The 19173-nt window shown below is 41.5% G+C and overlaps 2 protein-coding genes across 4 annotated transcripts; both read right to left on the bottom strand.

Annotated features, from left to right (window-relative positions):
- Positions 1-2748: 2748 nt before the first annotated feature.
- On the bottom strand, positions 2749-9583 carry fhdc4 (FH2 domain containing 4; the record flags this gene model as incomplete). The annotated part of the gene is made up of 11 exons (XM_080510791.1): positions 2749-5787; positions 5875-6039; positions 6124-6241; positions 6341-6407; positions 6507-6618; positions 7282-7352; positions 7478-7578; positions 7660-7745; positions 7872-7974; positions 8559-8620; positions 9362-9583. The coding sequence occupies 11 exons, from the start codon at positions 9581-9583 to the stop codon at positions 4525-4527; spliced, it is 2370 nt and encodes a 789-aa protein (XP_080366917.1). The 3' UTR covers positions 2749-4524.
- Positions 9584-11756: 2173 nt separating this feature from the next.
- LOC308142816 (arfaptin-2-like) lies at positions 11757-18856 on the bottom strand. Of its 3 annotated transcripts, XM_080513399.1 has the most exons (10): positions 18662-18856; positions 18463-18571; positions 17107-17215; positions 16727-16789; positions 16106-16192; positions 15858-15958; positions 15071-15292; positions 14819-14976; positions 14550-14724; positions 11757-12856 (listed from the first exon to the last, which is right to left on the bottom strand). In XM_080513399.1, the coding sequence occupies exons 2-10, from the start codon at positions 18562-18564 to the stop codon at positions 12701-12703; spliced, it is 1173 nt and encodes a 390-aa protein (XP_080369525.1). In that variant the 5' UTR covers positions 18565-18571; positions 18662-18856; the 3' UTR covers positions 11757-12700. The 3 variants fall into 3 exon arrangements, with proteins under 3 accessions (XP_080369525.1, XP_080369526.1, XP_080369527.1); XM_080513400.1 differs by lacking the exon at positions 16106-16192; XM_080513401.1 differs by lacking the exons at positions 16106-16192; positions 16727-16789.
- Positions 18857-19173: the final 317 nt, after the last annotated feature.

The following is a 19173-nucleotide window of genomic DNA, read 5'->3' as shown; positions in this document are numbered from 1 at the left end:
GAGCCGTCTGCTGACTGTCCAGGCCTGAGGTAGTAAAAATGATGCATTGCCTCAGTGCTGTTGCTGCAGTACAATGCAACACAGGGAGCCATGAGGGGGGGGGGGGGGTTATCAGCAGACAGCACCCAGCACCCCCACTTCACACACACACACACACACACCCCCTCCACACAAATCCACACCACACAAAAAAAAAAAAAAAAAAAAAACCCAAAACAAAACCCAGTGAAAGATCACTAATCCTGTAGACAAAAGCGAGAATATGGCTGATTCCAGAGCCCAGCCCCGGGACTGCAGCAGAGATGCCCACCTGCCACAGCCTGCCAGCCTGCTGGGAGCTAAAATGGAGAAGAGTGTGGGCTGCTTGAGGAAGCAATGGACAATCACATCACTGCATTTATTTATTTATTTTAATTTTTTTAGTGCAACAGTTGCTTTTAAAGGCGTTATACTGGCACACAACAAAAGAAGAAGGGGCATGTTGGGGGTGATAAAGCTTGATTACACAGACGCTGCCTGGGAAATAGTGATCAATTATTCATCTGCTCCTCCACTCATTGTATTATTGAGAGCAAGGAAGAAGAAAGGAAAAAAAAAAAAAAAAAAAAACGTGGATGAGAAAGCAGAACTGCGACCGCGTGAAAAGGAGAGAGCGTGTACTCACATGAAGGAGGGAGAGGAGGGTCAGCATCGCAGGAAGATTCCCATTGTCAAGAGTCCAGATCCTCCACGAGACAAATCCACAGACGGGGAGACAGAAAGGAAAGGGCAGGGTCTGTCTGGGGGAAGAAGGGACAGTGAGGAAGAGGACGAGGGAAAGGAGGAGGTGAGAGGAGGAGCTCGAGGGTTGGCATTGGTCGGTTAGAGGAGGGAGTGGGGGGGGGGGGAGGAGCCGTTTGAAGTCCGTGGAGCTCGCGCAAGGGGCGGGGAGTATGCAAAGGAGGGGGGAAATCTCAGGAGCTGAATGAGGGATCAGGCTGTCTGCTGCAAAGGGGTGTGGCTTAGTCAGACCCCGCCCACCTTCCTTATAAGGACAAAGGATGTCGGCTGTTGCCTCGAAGCGCAAGTGAAGAAAGATGCAAAATAAAGAAAATTTAAAAAAAGATTGCGTGTAAAGACAGAGCAGAAACCAAAAAATTGAGCCAATCAGTGTTTGAAATGCAATATGTATATTTGTACTGTAGTGTACCGGTTTTATTGCATGCATGAAGCAAAGATATGTAAAATTGCCTGATATAAAGGAGGTTGTATGGAAAAGAAGTAATATAAGTGATATTGTGCAATATATAAAATTTTTTAATCAAAGTATTGTACTGTATTGGGTGGAGTAGTGGGAATAAAGCAATACTGAGGCCCAAGCTGAGAGATCTGTGAAAGCTGGCGTTCATATCCAAACCAGGGGAGTAAGATATAAGGCCAGAGGGCAGAGGATCCAATCCTCCAATTTTAAAGTAAAGAGTGACTATTTTTTTTTTCTTAAACCACTTCCTTAAGAGTAGCGGATACAATGCATTACTGAGACCTGAGCTGAGATATTGGCATAAAAGAGAGCAACCTCATTGCGCAAAGCCATGCAGTCAGTGTGAGTTTGTAAAAAAAAAAAAAATACACTCTACAACAGCTAATTCTTCAAATTTGAAAGTTCACAAATGATGTGAAATGCTGTAATTGCATTGATTTTGAGAAATATTTGCTGTGTGTTTTACCTACTAGCATCAACAAAACCGGATTTAGATGTTTTCTGTTCACTATATTTTACTTCATAGCACTTAAATGAAAGAAATATGTGGAGGTGTCTAAAAATGTGTCAGCCTGTGAAATTCCTCTTGCAATGGTTAAAAAAAGGCAATAAATCTAATATTTATTGGTGGTTGTGTTGGAACAGGTCATCATTCCAAAGGTTGTTGGTTCAATCCTCTGTCTTTTCCTTGTGCAAGTCAAGCGCTTTGCATGATTGATGTGTGAATGGGTGAATGTGACTATCAACCCTTTAAGATTGCCAAAGCTCTAAAAAGATGCAATGTAAGAATTTACTATGATCTCAAAGCGACCGGAGGTGTGAATGAATGAAAGGTGGCACCGCATTATATGGTGTGTTGCTCTGTGTGGGGCTGCTGCAGGCAGGAGGGGGTGAGTCTGTTGGGGGAGGGTGGGGCTCCAAGGGGCAAACACAGTCATCTCTGGATTTTAGTCTGCAACATGGAGTTGCCATGGAGACTGCCTCCAGTTTAGTCAAGATGGCCGCTGCAGTAGTGAACAGCAAAAACACTGCATGACCAGCAAAAATGGAAAAAGAAATGAAAGAGCCCATATTAATGTTCATCTGGTGATGAATTACTTCAACTAAAATAGTAAAAAAAATACAAAAACCAAAATTAACAAACACAATAGTTTTCATGGTTTAACAAAACTACTATCACCTACGTTCCAAGGTACAATACCTTTTTTTTTTCTACCATCAATACCCTATAAAGTCAGAACAGGCTCCTAAAATGCTTGAAAATGACAGGATGCAGGGATCAGGTAGGCTTTGATTGGAATAATTTCACATCCTCTGTTCTTATGTTGTGCTGTGTCATCATTAAATACAAACATTACAGGGCGGCAGAATCATTAGCATCATTGCTCACATGAGGAATATAATTAAACAGAACAATCAGAGCCGATCACATATTTCACAGATTCTTTATTACACTGGCATCTTCAACAAGTGAACTCAGTCATTCACTGAGGACTGACACAAAGAACAGAGTTTTCACCTTCAATAACATTTCAGTCTTATAAATACTTTTATGATATAGAATATTAAAAAAAGTGTTGAGGTTACTCCGGTTGGAGTGACATCTTCTTTACTTTATAGTCACACTCTTGCCCAAATAACAGTGACTCTAGAATCAGCTGCTTCTATACAGCAGAAGTTGGAACAGACATAATGAACTCCTCCACGCTGACCTGCTGATGTCTGCTGGAGGTGTTTGGATTGTGTGTGGGCTCCCTGCCGGCTGGCACTTTCTATCCCCAATACCAGGTGTTGGCTCCTCAGCCACAGTAATCTCTTCTCAAGTTAATTTGGGATCAACACCCTTTGCTTTGCTGCAGAGCGGCGTGCGTGGTCCAGCTTCTCTCAGACACAGGCCACCTTTGTAACATTGACCCATTTACTATTGAAAACAATGGTTGAATTGAGGAAGAAGCAGAAAGCAGCCGCTGTCCTCGACATTTCTGACATGCTTCTGTGACGACAGGATTGAGATGTAGTCAGAATGTAAATATAAAAAGATTAAAAAAATAAAATAAATGTAGTGATAAGCTAGAGTTGTATAAAAAATAAACAAACTAGAATACTTCTTTATTATCTGTTTGAACTCTCTTTTCTTTCCATTCTTTCCAATTAAGATTCTTCCTCAGTACATTCACAAACTGTTTTTGCCTAATTTATCATTAGGATTTCAGGAAAACAAAATATCTGTGTCCTCTTTTCTTTTTTTTACATTACAGATTATTTGAAAGTCCACAACGCCTCTTTTTCCATCCTACTGTTATATCACCCCATCTAGTGGCCATCTATCGGCACAACATACGACACACCCTTTTATTTAAAGGATTAAAAACACTTTTTAATCATTTCAAACACCTCCCTTCATGTTACACCTCATAGGCATCCATCCAATAATCCATCTTCTACACGTTCTTTACCTAACTGACTTTGAGGAAAACCCGGAGCCGATCAGAGGGGAAACCCTGCACAGTGTCTCTCACACTCACATCAAGTATGAAGACAGCTTATATCTTCTCCCTTTTCCTTGGCTTTTTCCTCAGTCCTCCATCCCACCCTATCACAACTTATTTCCTTCACTACATCCACGAATCTGCTCTGAAGACTTCCTCTTCCCCACCTTCAACATCCTCTGTCCAACATATCCACTATCTCTCCTCAACACTTGTCCAAACCATCTCAACCTCTTCAGCTTCATCTCTGCGGCTCGATCTTTTAGATCCTCCCTCGTCTCCAATTGATGACTTGCGAACTTTTTCCTTTCGCTCTTGCTGGTGACTCGTCCCAGACTGATCCCGTACGAGCGTCATGTCTGTGATCCGAAGCTTTGCCTTGGCACACGTTTGACACCGGATCCCCTTCCTGATGCTACGGTCACTGTTAATCCAGATTTGGGACTGGTGCCAGAGGTACACAGAAAAACAGCTGTTGGTAAAACTAGAGAAACACCTTGCGTGCAAGGGAAAGAACCTGCTCTGAGCCAAACCTGGCATATTTACAGCACTGGCTGTCTGTTCATTGATATGCACTGTCCCGTTCAAATAAATTAATAAATGAAATGAAATGAAAAGTGAAAAATTGCAAACACAACACTGAAAGGGCCCAAGCTCGTTATCGAGCCGGGGACGACCCCACTGTGGGAAAATTTAATCAATAATAACACTATACGATCACCAGGACAGCCCATTATAATGTATCTCGTCTTGAGTTCTACCCAATGGTTTAATAGATCTGATCCATGTTGGTGTTCACACCCCGGTCCCTGAGCCTTTTTGGACAGACTCCTGGCCGTTTTGCTGTTTACTCATTTCGCCGAAGCGTTTGAAAAGGTTGAAAAACATTCCTTGGCTTTCAGTCTTAAACCAGGTGCTCCTGGGAGGAATATTCTCACTGTTCGTCTCCAGATGTTTGTCTGTGGTCTCTGTTGATTTGTCTGGTTGCTTAACCTCCAAACACCCTTCATCTGGTTGGCCTGAAGAAACCGAGGGTTTGGGTTTCTGTTCGGTGGAGGGAGACGTCTGGTCCTGGAGGTCAGCAAAGTTAAAAGTCGATTTTGTCGGAGATTGTCCAACACCCTCTCCCGACAATGTTCTTTTTGCTTGTGCTTCAGGTTTTGGAGATCTGACTGGAGGTTGAGTCCACAGATCATCTTCCTCTCCCTCGGTTTTGGGGACTTTCGAAGGCAGAGTGTGGCGACGGCAAAGGTTGCGTTTGGAGGACGCCTGAGGGTCAAGAACAAATCGGAATAGATCGTCATTATTCTGATCGTCAAGGGACCTTTTTGTTGCTTCGTCAAACGTGTGCTGACGAGGCAGGCGGCAACTCGGACTGGGAGACTTGAGACTTTCCAGTGAGTACTCTCCAGACGACGCGCTGCCACGACTTCTCTGGTACTGCAAGACTTTTTTAGAAGCTTCACGCAGCGTCTGAGCCTCCTCTTCAGTATTATCCTGCAGATCTTCCTTACCGTCATCGGTGATGCACGACAAAGGTCTGACTGTTGAGGGAACGTCAGCGGTAATCTTTTCAGGGGGTGTAAATCCTTTAAAGTCTTCACTATTGGATGTTTTCATTTCCCCTTGTGGAATAATGTTGTCTTCTTCGCTGCTGTCGCTGTCCTCTTTATTCGTCTGAGTTTCATTTTGCGAAGAGGTTTTCACGAGTTCAATTGCTGAATTCCACTCTTTTCTCGCTCTTTCTTTAGGACTGAAGGCTTCTCTACTCTTTTGATCTCCAGGAGGATTCAAAGTAATTTCCGACAGGCTGCCATCGTCTGGGCTTTCACCATTAGGACTGCTACTCCTCGGGCTTCCGTGACTCGAGGACGACTTCCCAGATCTCCTCCTGGAATTACGCTTGGTGAGGAACCGCTGCAGTATGGACTCCAACGCAATCCCTTCCATCTCCTTGTCTCTGCTGGAGCACGTCGCTGTCGACCTTCGCTTGGCTGCGTTCTGCAATCGGTCTCTGTGCCTCCGCTTCACGTCGGCCACCTCCCGAGCTTTGTTTTCCTGCAGAAAACCAGTTATTGAAACAAGGTAGGATTTTTTTTTTTTTTAAATCAAGTGAGCAATAAATACCAGTGGATGAAGGCTCACCTGCATGGCTTTGGTAAATCTCTCACAAAAAGACTTGAAAATGGAGCAGCACTCATCAAGGTTGAACTTCTGGGGGTCCTCGCAGAAGTACTCCGCCACAGAGTCACTGACCGACTGCAATTCCACAAGCTCCGTCTCCGTTTCAGCCAACCAAACCTCAGCTTCCTAAGTGGCACACCAAATCAGAATAGTAGAACTGGTATTTCAATGTCAAGATTCACATTAAAGTGAGCCGGAGTTTCTTGTCACCTTCAGAAAATCCTCCATTTGTGCCTTCAGGTCTTCTTGCTTTAAGGTGTCTGCTTTGGCCTTTTCTACTTTCCGCACTTGTCTTTTATAATCGGCTTCAACGTCACCTTGGTTTACTCTAAAAGACAGATTTACATGTCGTGAGAAACACTGCTGAACGAGTCACAGCAATTACACTAAAGTTTAAGGTACATTAAAGGAAACAAATCTTGTTTACCTCGCTCCGGCTTCAACATGCTGGAGCTGTTCTGAGAATTTCAGCAGAGCCATGTCTGCCTTCTGGGCTTGCTGCAATAAGAAAAGTTTGTATAAAGAGGAGAGTTTGCATCTACAGGGATTATGACTCCTTATTGCAATCTGTTCAAAGAAATAAGAAGAGGTACTTGCCATCACAACATAATGCATGAGATTCATCCCAGGTTTGTTGGCTTTGGTGTCAGCAAGCTTCAGCAGAGATGACATCCGGAAGCCAATGGCACTGCCTGCATAGCCGCCCTGTGATCAGGGTAAAGATAACAATCAGGAGATCTATTAGTCACATGCTTGATTGTATATGTAGGACATATTGCAACAGGGAGCTACTCCAGCAACTGTGTGTCAAACAAAATAGGTTATTGTATTTATACTTGTATATACAGGGAGAGAAAAGTTAAAAATAAATGTGTTAAAAATGATTGCCATATTTTCATCCAAACATAATGAAGCCATAATAAGAAATAACTGCCAGATTCAAAGAATCTTGATGTGTTAAAAAAAAAAAAAAAAACAATAAAAAAATCAATGACAAATTTACAGTATCTAAAAATCACAGAATTTAGAAAAATACAGAATCTGTATTTATTTAAAAATGAAAATCACAATAACAAAATGCAAATTCACAGAATCCTTATGTACATAAACAAGGAATCTTGATGTGTTAAAAAAACAAGTAGAAAATAAACTTGAAATATATATATTTTTTTATCATATTCACACTATGTAAAAAAGGGAAAAAATTATGAAATTAAAACGCATGTGCTTCTATGTACATAAGAAACGATAATGTTTCAGTGTTTATGGCAATAATAATGAGGTAAGGTATAATAACAAAATATATAATTAGATGGACTAATACAGAAAAAAGACTTAAACCTATTGAATTACATAATTCATACTCACAGCATTCATGTAATTTCCTGTTTTCAGCACCAAACGAATAACAGAGTGAAGATGATCAGACTCCAGCAGCTCTGAAGTGGACGACACATGTTGTTAACTCAGAAATCGGTTTATAACTCTTACTTCAGCAAAAAAAATTTTTAAAATAGACCAAAATAACAAATCATGAATGCACCAAACAAGAAAACAACAATACCTCGTCCAGCAGATGTCAAAGTCTGGATTAGTTCTTTCATTTCATTCATGAGGGGGAAAAATTCCTCTTTCAGCACCAAGCAGCTCAGACGCTCTGCGTAGCTGACAGACGCAATATTTCCCACATTATTAAACCATCACAGGACACTTAGCTTACGTAATTCATTCATTTATTATATTTACCTGGGAATCTGGACCAGCATGAGCATAAACCGATCAGCCTCAGGAAGGGCGGAGCGGTCGCCGTTAAAGCTGACGAGCTGCTTCACCTGCATCGAGATTAAAACCACAAAGTAATAAATAAAAACTATAGTCAGACTGTGGTTTAATGAGGCACGATTACAAGCGACGTGGAAGTCAGATTAACGTGACGCAACAGAGGAGTGAGTTGGTACCTCTCCTTCTTCTGGCAGCAACTTGCACATCTCCTGAAGTTTTCCACAACCGAAGCTGTGACTCTGTCCAGACTTAATGTCTTCTATCATGTCTTTTAAGGGCCTACGGAAGCAGAGAATTTCATCTGGATTAGTTGGAAGGTTGGACGTTCTGCATGCTTGGTAAAGTTTGGCTGCTGGCGCCGACAAGCCTCGACCTGCTCGAAATGCTTCGAGAAACAGAAACATTTCTGATTTCAATTCCCTGGAATGAGTAACCAGGCAGGATGTGAGGATGTTGGGGGGGGGGGGGGGGGGGGGATAATTTCACTAAAATGTGCACTTGGAAAAGTGAGAGAAAGATTTCTGGTTGCACAATATTACATCACTGTGATTTCCGTTTTTGCATATTGAATGTTTTCCTACTTTGTGCAGGTTTACTGGTAATCTTTTGTTTTCATTTTTTTCAATTGTAAATGTCAATTTGCACAAAGCATTAGATTTACAATGCCTCTCAAGAGTTGCGGTGCAGGGGATTGAACCTGTTGGGGCTGAAGAACAGAGCAGATCCGACCTGTCAGGACTTGCCGGCTTGCAGAAGTTTTGTGAGCAAAGATGAATTGTCTGTCTCATCATGTGTTGTTTTACTCTGGAAGGCTATTGTGCAAAAAGCTGATCACACCTTAGGAATATGACTCTCTGACTCACCGCTTGAATTGCTTCAGGAAGATTCCAATGTTCATGCTCCTCTTGGAGCTCAGGATGGAAATCTACGGATCATAACAAAACACAGGCCTCAATGTAATCAGTCGGAAAGATAATTTCAGTATCGGCTCAAACTGTATGTCTCACATTCGAACGGCACCTAAAACAAACACTTTGCTCCAAAGGTTGTGATTTCAAAGAGATGATTGTACCGAACAATCAGGCCAAAGGTATCACTGATTATATTTTCTCTTTCTGAAAAACCTTGTGCATCTAAAAAAAAACAACAATAGAGTTTGTTAAATACAGGAGACTACAGAGACGGCAGTACCCTCCTTTAGCAAACAGATATGAAGAATAGTGACACTCCACCCTCATATTCTGAGGTTTTGCAGCAACATGTGATATCCAATATAAACACTGCACTACGATTCTTTGCTTTACAGGCTTATTTTTCTGGTTTTTCTAAAAGAAAAGGTGCCAAAGTTTGATTTCTATTCAACAACTGTAGGTGAAAAGTGAACGATGCTAAGCAAGAATACGCAAACACCCACTACTTCTACCCATTTCTTCGAAATATTGTGTTGTATCTATAATAATTAGCTACTTGAAGACGATTGCCGGTGTGAAATGGCAAAGTTTGTGATTGGTAAGGATGCGTCCTGTTCTTTACAAAAGCATGCAGTAGCTGCTTTTCTCACTGTTCTGTAATCCAAACAGGACCAGACATTACAATCTCTGTCTACAAACTCTTGGCCTTTCACTGAGGGAAGTGCTTCAGTTCCCAAACATCGTCACATGCTCACCATTTCACCCCCTGCGGTGGTGGCCGGCAGGCCCCTCACACTCTGGCGGTGGGTCGACTTCAGCTGTTGTTGTTGTTGTTGTTGTTGTTGCTTGTGGCTGAACAGCTCCTCCATGCGATCCGTGTCCAGCTCGTACTCTCCGTCAGTCTTATCCACCGTCCAGATGTTGTGCTTTCCAACCACACAGTGTTTGGGGAGAGTTTCCCAGTTGAAATTACGCATCTTGGAGCGCCGGCGCCCCAAGTTTGTGTTGAAGCCATGCAGAGGTGGAGGAAGGCCAGGTGCTGGAGGAGGAGGAGGAGGAGGAGGAGGAGGAGGTGGTGGTGGTGGTGGAGGAGGAGGAGGAAGTGGTGGTGGTAGGCTTGGACCTCCTGGTTGCATTTTTTCAAGGAAGTGTCAGCAGATTGTGGATGCAACCATGCTCTCAATCCCACAAGAAATCCAGATTCCAGTGTTTTTTTTCAGGACTGTGAAGCAGCAGTTTGTCCGGACGAGACAAATGCTAAACACTGTCAGCTGGGATGAAGCAATAAGACTGAAATAAACACAAGAGGGTGGAGACACAGCTTTACTTATTCCCATGTACACATGAAGCAGTCTGCTAATGGATAAAGCAGCCACCACCTTTCCTCACAGTATAAAAATGAGACCTTCAGCATTGTCGCTGAGACATACACATCATTTTAACCGTCCATATTTCCTCTTAAGAGCCATGATTTAGATGGTACCCTGCTGTCATTTATAAATAAAATACATAAATAAAAGAACAGATAAAACAATGATAACAGTAAGTGGAATTTGAATCCTTTTCAAGTTTAATCAACAAGCGTTTTTAATGTTAGACTCTTGTTTACATTGTTTTCAGGTACAACTTTTGAGGGATAAAAAGTAAAACTTACCTCTGCACACAATGAAAGAATCTGTTTGTATTGGGGTTTTTTTTCCCTCCTCCTCTTTTGTTACTTTTTCATTTAGTCCGTTCAAAGCTTCGGAAGTCGACACTGACATCAAGCCTGGATCTTGTAAAAGTGTCGAAACAACCTGAGAGTGGCCGGCACGCCCAGGTAACTCAGCTCACTCATGACAGGACGGCCCACACCTTCCCGTGAACAGGAAGTCCATGCTTTATGACTTACTGAAGTCTGCCTTTAACCATTTATTCTGAACTGAGAGGCAGGAGAGAGTTTTTTTAGTCCACCAGCCTTAATGGATATCTGTGTGTGTGTGTGTGTGTGTGTGTGTGTGTGTGTGTGTGTGTGTGTGTGTGTGTGTGTGTGTGTGTGTGTGTGTGTGTGTGTGTGTGTGTGTGTGTGTGTGTGTGTGTGTGTGTGTGTGTGTGTGTGTGTGTGTGTGTGTGTGTGTGTGTGTGTGTGTGTGTGTGTGTGTGTGAGCACATCAACGGGATTTATGGACTATGCCTGAAATAGACTGATAGGGGGGAAAACAATTGATTTTCTTAGGGAGATTCTCACTACTGAATTTCTGTCATCACATTGCCCCCTGTTGGTCCCTCAAAGCCTTTGAAAATGTCATTAAATAAGTCCAAATATATGTGTTACAGGGATTCATACACTGAATTTCTTATTTAGGCTAGAATTCAATTTCGTTATCCAAAATAAAATAAAATAACACACGTGGCATGGTGGACATTACAGAAAGAAGCAGTAAACCAGCAGGAAGTGGGAAACAAATATCACAATAACTTGTTGCTTTAATAGCAAAGTGCATGTTCACCAAAAGTATAAACTAGATTGTAATCATCACAGTTCTAATGAAGTCATACGTGTTATTGGAAGTATGGATGTTTTTGGGTGATTGTGATGAAGCCTGTTTGAAACAAAAATGAAATGCTGCTTCTCCATTTCACTCCGTTTCCTCAATATGTTCCCCCAGCAAACCTGACAGTCATTGTTAGTCAACCACCATAACCACGGCCACATTTATGACACTTTGATCTGGATACGCAAATTAGTAGATCATTGACGTTGAGAGAAAAATCATGGACCTTTTGATTGTGGTGTATTTTTTCTATATATTCTCATTCCGCAAGTGGCAAATAACATTTGCAATAGTGATATACATTTGGAAGCATGACAAATTATTTGATCGTCCTGCAGACATTCTTTGCTGGCTTGAGATTCAGCCAATATGGGGATGTTGGTGGATGTACGTGAGAAAGGTTTTATATTTTGTGAAGCAACAGGCTTTTACTGATTTTTGCTTGAATGATTTTTTTAATTTTCACAATTTGCTTTGGGCTAATTTTGCCCCACTCCGGTCTAAACATCAAGTTGAAAGAGTCGAAGGTTTACATTTCATGTGTTGTGTGCATTATGTTCCCTCCGGACGCCGTCCTCATGAAACGCGTCAATTTAACTCAATTAAATGCAACAAATCATCCAGCAGACTTTATTGGAAAAGCAGAACAAGTTAAAGACAATCAGCGGACTATAACTAAAAATAATCTGCGTAACATACGCCATGTTACAAACGTCTGAATAAATAACACAAAAAAAGACAAATGTACTCGTACATTCAGTCTATGGAAATTGTTTTGTAACCTAAAGTGCGTGTGGCTCCATGTGTTTAAAGTATTTCAAACAAATACTTGATGTGTACCAATATTTTGATTCCTTTATGACAGTTGAGACACGTACATGTAGTATTAAAGTATCTAACATATGTATTGATGTTTAATTACTGCAAAATATACAATCAATTTTATGATTTTTTTCCCCTTCTGGCTTGTTTCCATCTGTAAACTCTGGAGTACAAAAGACAGTTCTTTTCCAAAGAAGCCCCATTTATACCGACTGAAGATCAAATAATCATGATTGTATAACAGGTTTGTGAAAATGTTGATTTTCATTGTACATATTTTTTTCCCTTTTGATGTAAACTGACTATTCGAGGTGCAGGTATTCCACAAAGTCACGGCAGAAAGAAAGTGGGATCGTTTTGAATATCATGCCTGATGTCTTTGACATTAGAGACATTTCACAACTTTTTAAAAAATTAATTTCCCACCAACATTCTAATCCGATTTGTGTAATTCCTAAGACTCATGAAAAGAAACAAATTAATGCAAGTGCAAAAGTGCCAAGGGGGAGTGTCCATATAATGTGAATAAATAAGTGACATCCATGGAAATGATTGTGCCAACTAAAGATATGGAAAGTTGTAATGCAACAAAATCGCTCTATCGATGTAAGAAATGATACAGAATTAAAAATAATAAAATAAAATAAAAATATTCTGGCCGCTACTGATCCTACAACTCTTTACTTTTCACGTATAACTCTCTCGTCCCTCTTCTTACTGTACATGTGAGAACCATCATTACTGCTCCTCCAGCCAGGAAGGCTTGTCTGATCCCGGAGGCTTTAGCTTCACATTGAACTGTATTAGAGTTTGTTCCAACTGCTGCTGGTTGCCAGCAAAGTAGGCCGAGATGGCGTTATGGAAGAGGAGCAGCTGCTTGTGCATCACCTTCACCTGAGGAGGGGGGTAAAAGCAGAGGGCGCAAACAGTCCCGTCAAACTCCGAGTGTAAAAGGAATCAACCCGCGAACGGACTGAACTGAACAATTTAGACCGGGGGTGTCAATCATTGTCGCGATTGTTGTAATTTTCAGAAGTAATTGTGGAGTTCTGTCAAAATACAGATATGCACTCTGCGTCACAGCAAAGAAAATCCTTCAAATTTCCATTTAAAGGTTATTATGGCACATGATTATCTGCAGGACTGGAGCAACTTTCTTGTTTTGATTTAGATTTTTTTTTTTAGTAAGAGAGCAAAAACAAATTGACGTGTTCATATATTTCAACTATGTTTTACAAAACAGTCATCAGCCATTTTATTATGACCACCGGAAAGTGAAACAAGCAACACCAGGTGTTATCATGGCACCTGTTGGGAGGCGAGGTGTATATATATATATATATATATATATATATATGTATAAAAAAACGTTGTCAAAGATGAAGTGTTAGAACGACGACGGAAAGGGATCAGAGAGACACTTTAGTTCTGATTAAAAGTTTGTATTTTCCTTCTCAGTTTAACGCCTTGAAATCGGCCATTGCTTGCTTTCCAAATTGTGCAGATTTTCATAACTTCCTGTCTCAATGCCTCTTTGGATAAAACGACTTACGGATTAAGTATAACGCTGCCACACAGTGAAGGAGGGAGGAGCAATGTTTGATTCAAACATAGGAAGCATCAGCTAAAGATCCTCATCTCATAGCGGAAGCTTGACACCGTGAGGTGAAAAGTTAATAACACAAGAGGCTTTTGCCGGTTTCCATGATGACGGAGTTGGAGCGTTTTGGGAGAAGTTGTCAAAAAGCTGCATTTTCAAAGGACCCCAGAAAACGCAACAAAAGTCACAAACACATGCAGAATCTGCTTTTCAGTGGAGCAATCACACAACACCTGTGCCTTTAATTCATTTATTTTATTTCCTTATTTAACCTTTGTTTTCTTAACTTTCACATTTTTATATTTCCTCGTTTATACTCACCTTCCTCATCAGCCTGCATTTGTTGTGGCCCCTGTTTGAATTTAGAATTACCCTGAAGCTGAAATGTGCACTAAAACTAAGCCACAGTTGCCTTCCCTATTAGGCCAGATTTAATGACGGATTTACAAACTAATCTAAGCAAACTAATGGATGAAGTAGATTTAAATGTCTTAATTTCTCCAAAGTTTAAGCAGATTGATAATAAAAAAAAGTTTCCGTTTCTGTTTTTAACAGCGTCACACATCGTTGTTTTGGTTTTTTGATAGATCCAGCATCTGTTTTGAAAGGCCAAAAGTTTTCTACTTTATGCGACTTGAAACAAAGCAACAGTGAACATTTGAAACCAACATCCACTCCTTACCTTTCACAAAAACAAGGCATAATTTAACAAATGACTGGTGTGAGAAGGCCGGGGACAGATTTGAAAGCTTTCCTGCAGGCTTGTGCTTGTTCAGACTTTCTTCCTCATTCGGGGCAACTGTGTCAATGTGGATTTTAATGACAGGAGGAACAACATACTTCCCTCCCTGTCTCAAGCCTTGCCGCACCCTGCAGGCGGGGGAATTAGTGTAATCACATTCAGGAGTGAAGTCATGGCTGCAAGCGTGGAGAAGAGTCGGGGATAAACACAAACGCATTGGGTTAAAAGTGAAATGTAAACCACACCTTGTTCTCCTCCAGGAATTTGAGCTTGATGGTGACGTCACTGCGCAGCCTTTCGTACTTGTCTCTGTGGACCTGGTACTCGTGCTGAGCCATCTCAATGCGCACCATGGCGGCTGCATCCCTCGGACCCAAACCCAGCTCCTCCAGATCGGAGCGATAGGCGTCAAACTCAAGTCTGAGCACACAAAACCAATCGAGGACGTTACACATGAAACACACTCAGGACTTCCAGCTTTACCCCCCCCCCCCCCCCCCCAAGATATTCTTACCGTGCATTTTCATACAGCTTGATGGTCATCAACGTATCCTCCATTGTTTTGTTGACCAGGGTGTCGATGCTCGACACAAAGAAGCTGATGGCACCGAGCAGAGACTCTCCATTCTTACACAGCAGCTTCTGTGTTTCTGCATTATACCCAAACTCATCCTGCAAACACACACACACACACACACAAGATGTTTTACCTTCCCTTCCATCTGTATGCAATATGTAAAACTCATACATCTCATACAATCTCGACCTGCAGCTCTGGCGACTTCTGGCTCAGGTCGGTGAAGGTGTCCCCTAAAGCCTGCTGCGTCTGCACCATGCTCTGGAAGTGGCTGGTCAGGGCAGTGGCCAGACTGAGGATGTTTTCGTACTTGCTCTTGGTGTCTCGTAACACGTCGATCTGGGCCTCCAGTTCCAGGTCGACGGTCCGTGAGCCTCGGCCGAACCGCTCCGAGAACATCTGCTTGGTGCACTGCAGGGCCAACACAGAGCAGCGAAACAGTGAAAACAGTGTCGGCAGATAATCCGATGGAGAAAATGTCAGCACAGTTACACAGGTTGTCATTTCAATGCAGTGAATTATATTTTTACGCTTGTCGAATGTCCTTGTGGTGGTGTAGTGGTTACCGCTCTCCTCTCGCAGAAAGAATATCCCCAGTTAAGAGTCTGTGTCATTCTGACTATATGACCTGGCCTACTATATTTTTGAGTTCCAGCTACATGTGGCTTAATGTATTCTGCCGATGTAAATAGTTTAATACAAATCCACTGTGATCCGTACGTTGTGAAACAAATAGTAAAATGAGGACTCTACGCCGAAATTTTGTTTCTTTTCTTCAAATTCCAGGTTTGTCACATGTCGTTAAGACAGTTAATTAATAGATCATTATGAAGATAACATTTAACTGTTGCTCTAAATGAAAGATTTAGAGTTCTAGTTATTAATACATTACAATGTAATTATCAAAATAGTACTCAAACTCAAATAGAATTCATTATAAAGTGATAATTTTACAGATCTACACAGAGCTCAATACCTTGTATGTGTTTATGCCCCATTTCTTCACACTGTCCAGCTTCTCCACAGCCACTCCGCGAGTGACTTCTTCAGTTGAATTAGTGTTGTGATTTGTCGACCCTAAGAAAAATGATGGGCAGAGAGAGAGAGAAAGATGCAAGTTTGAGATATTTAATCCTACCTGTCCTACATGGTATCCTACCTGCCAAACATTTAAACTGGAGTGGACATTAGGTGGGTATGAGATGGAGATGAGTCGGGTGGTACCTGGATGCTGCTCAGCATGATGGGCAAGTCGACTGCCACAAGACTGACTGTTAGGCAAGTTAGCGCCTCTGGATTTCATGCGAATGTCTGAAATGAGCATGGCGGTGATAAAGAGGACAGAATGAGAAGAAGAAGGCATTAAAAAAAAAAAAAGAATAACGTAAATCGGTGCTATGAAATGTGGCAGTGAGACATGGAGCTAAAGTAGAGACAGAAAGCCGAGAGGAAACCTTTAAAAGGTTTTGAGCTAATAATAAAACACAGTGCATGCTTATCGTGCAGGATGAACGGAGTTAGAGAAGAGGGGACTTTAAGGGACGGAAACAAAAGAAATAAGTGGCAATGAAGTCGTCATCCAAAGTGCATTTGACAGTACGAAATAGGACGTCAGGACAACATCTCAAGCGGCAGCCCTGGAATATCAGGTTAGTGCAACCCTGTTTCTGCAAATACATTTTGCACTTGTCTGAAGCTGTGAGTCAAAAACAGGTACAGGCAAAAGATGCATTAAAGTCCCTCTCATCAAGCAATGCTGAAACCTTGTGATAGGGCCACAACAGACAAACACGTAGAGGTTAACTGAGAAAACAAATGAGGGGTCGTCATTGTGCACACAGCCACCTGGTCCGGGTGCAGGGGCTCGTCTCCTGTCCAGGTACTCGGGGTTGAAGCGAACTGCCGGCCCTGTGAAATATGTTTGTAAAGCAGGAGCCTGAAGGTCAGCAGCTCTCCAGTGACTCATTCACATAAAGAGGAAAAGCTGTTGAGGTGCCCCTTTTTAACGGAGCATCGCGAAGAAACGCAACACCCACAGATACTCTGGCACGACAAACGCTGAGGGAAAAAAACTGGAAAGCAAGGTCGTCTCTATCGAGTGGAAAAACACAGCAGTCTGAAAAAAAATGTGTATCTGCATTATATTGACACACAGTACAACTCACTTAATGCAGACATGCACGACATAGGTGTCTGTGGACATTGAATAAAGAGCGACCCAGTACCTTTAATGGAGCTGGTTGGAATGATGCCCCCTGCTGGTCCTCCATAACCTCCTGACACAATGCTGGTTTCATTCAGGTTTGGTCCCGAAACCATCACCTGCTGCAGATCCTGCAGATTAGATGAAAAGAACACTTGGAAATTAAATGAAGAAGAAGAGTGATCAGAATACTTTTCACTGTATGTATATGGAAAGAGCGTTAAAAGTTAAATCTACAGAATAATATTACTTTCTTTGAAATACAGATCAAGATACATAATCTTTTTTTTTTTTTTACCCAACATAATCGTTCTCATCATCATCCTCATCAGACTGCATATGGCTGAGGAAGATTAGGGAAATATATTTGTATATATTCGTATAAATGTTTTTGGGTGCCAGGTTGTAGTTCGAGATTTTAATATTGAAAAGAACAGTTTTGTTAAATCTCTACAACCAAAGAACCTGAAACGTTTATTATAACATTACTTTTTCTGCACAGCATTTATGACATTCTTTTTAGCCTGTTTTGTGACTCTTTTTCCGACTATTGTTAGTCTTCTCAGCCTATTATACAGTTCTTCAGACTTCAATCATCCATTCTACAAAACAAAACCATTTTCCCCAAATTTGCATTGTCGTCTCTTTTGTTTGTACCTCAAACTGCATTGTTAACATTTGTTTGTTTTATTTAAAATATAATAAATAAAAATCAAATTACTTTGTACAAACAAATAAAATGAACACTTAAGATTTGCAAAAATGAGCTGGAAGAAGCAGAAGCATATTAAATCCTCCTTCCCTTCTCCAGCCTGTTTGTATCCTGTGATTTTTCTTTTGAACGAGAATGAACAAGAAAATGAACTAGATTAGTAAATTTTAATGCTTTTGACTGTGGAGTTGTGTGATCTCTGCAACCGGTGTCATGATTGACCCTCCTTATGGTCCTTTTTTTTGCAGTATAGACAGTGAATGTAGTGTTGTTTTGCAGTCATTGCCCCAAATCTCTGCAGAGTAATTTATATATGGTGATATAACCTCAGAAACATAATCTACTACCAATATTCTTACATCAAATTACAGCTATTTGGAGGAGCAGCTTCTCGACCTGCTGGGCTGTTCCAGATCCAAGTTTTAATATAAATCAAACCAAGACTGACAGCTTGTGAGGAACAAAACCATACATCATGTTATAATATAGCTGCCACTCCAACACTACATTGATATTATTAGAGGAGCAGTGCTGCAGGCCTGGACAAACATGGTTAGACAATACTTGACCTATTCTGACACTGTTAAACAAAAACAAAAAAAAACAAGAGAGAGAGAGCGATACAAACACAAAATGTGCATTTTGATGACAGAAAAGCTGAGTGACCTGCTCCAGGCTGTCATCCTCTGGAAGAGTCCCTGTGTCTCCATTGCTGTTAATGGGGATCTCCATGGTTGCAGCCTTGCTCATAATGCTGTCTGCCATCATGCAATCTCTGCAAGACACAAACCCACACTCGTGTCACGACATCAGTTACGGTATCTTGTAATCTGAGAGACGTCTAATCCAGCAGCAGGGGGCTTACATGGATGCTAAGGGTGCTGATGTGGCTGCTAGCGGGATGCTAATGACAGCTAGCTTCCAATCCGAAACAGGAGGCGAATAAAGTCCACCGGAAGGTGGTCTGTAAGGTTGAATAAAGCCGACGGGGAAGCGCCGCTGCTGTTAGTTGTGATTCCATGCGACATGCATGCTTGTTATCTCCGTTTTCATAATGTTTTATCCCGTTTTCATGCCTTTTTTATGCCGTTTTCATCATCGTGTGACAGAAAAAAATCCCTGCATCCAGCTTTACTGGTGGCACTTCAAAGTAAAATCTTGGTTTGAGTTATCTCACTTTATTTCCCTTTAATTGAATTTTAAAGCAATATGCTTTCACACACTGTATATAAAATAAAATGTGTAAGCTGTTTGGTGATAATTATTTGTACAGATTAAAAGGCTGGAGGCGGTTCTGTATGTTGATGCTTTTATTTTGATGGACGGCGTTAGACGGAGCACACCCCCACCCTCCCCCCAACCCTCAGTCCCCTCCCT

This window comes from Blennius ocellaris (genome assembly GCF_963422515.1).
Source record: "Blennius ocellaris genome assembly, chromosome: 2".
NCBI classification, from domain to species: domain Eukaryota; kingdom Metazoa; phylum Chordata; class Actinopteri; order Blenniiformes; family Blenniidae; genus Blennius; species Blennius ocellaris.
This window is presented reverse-complemented; position numbering and strand designations above follow the sequence as displayed.

What these genes read in the sequence shown, in the direction of transcription:
- LOC308142816 (XM_080513399.1), bottom strand. Translation starts at nt 18,564, where the DNA reads ATGATGGCAGACAGCATTATGAGCAAGGCTGCAACCATGGAGATCCCC. An exon ending in AGCCCCTGCACCCGGACCAG is followed by an intron (nt 16,193 to 16,726) that starts GTGGCTGTGTGC and finishes TGCTCATTTCAG; the next exon opens with ACATTCGCATGAAATCCAGA. An exon ending in TCATGCTGAGCAGCATCCAG is followed by an intron (nt 15,959 to 16,105) that starts GTACCACCCGAC and finishes CATTTTTCTTAG; the next exon opens with GGTCGACAAATCACAACACT.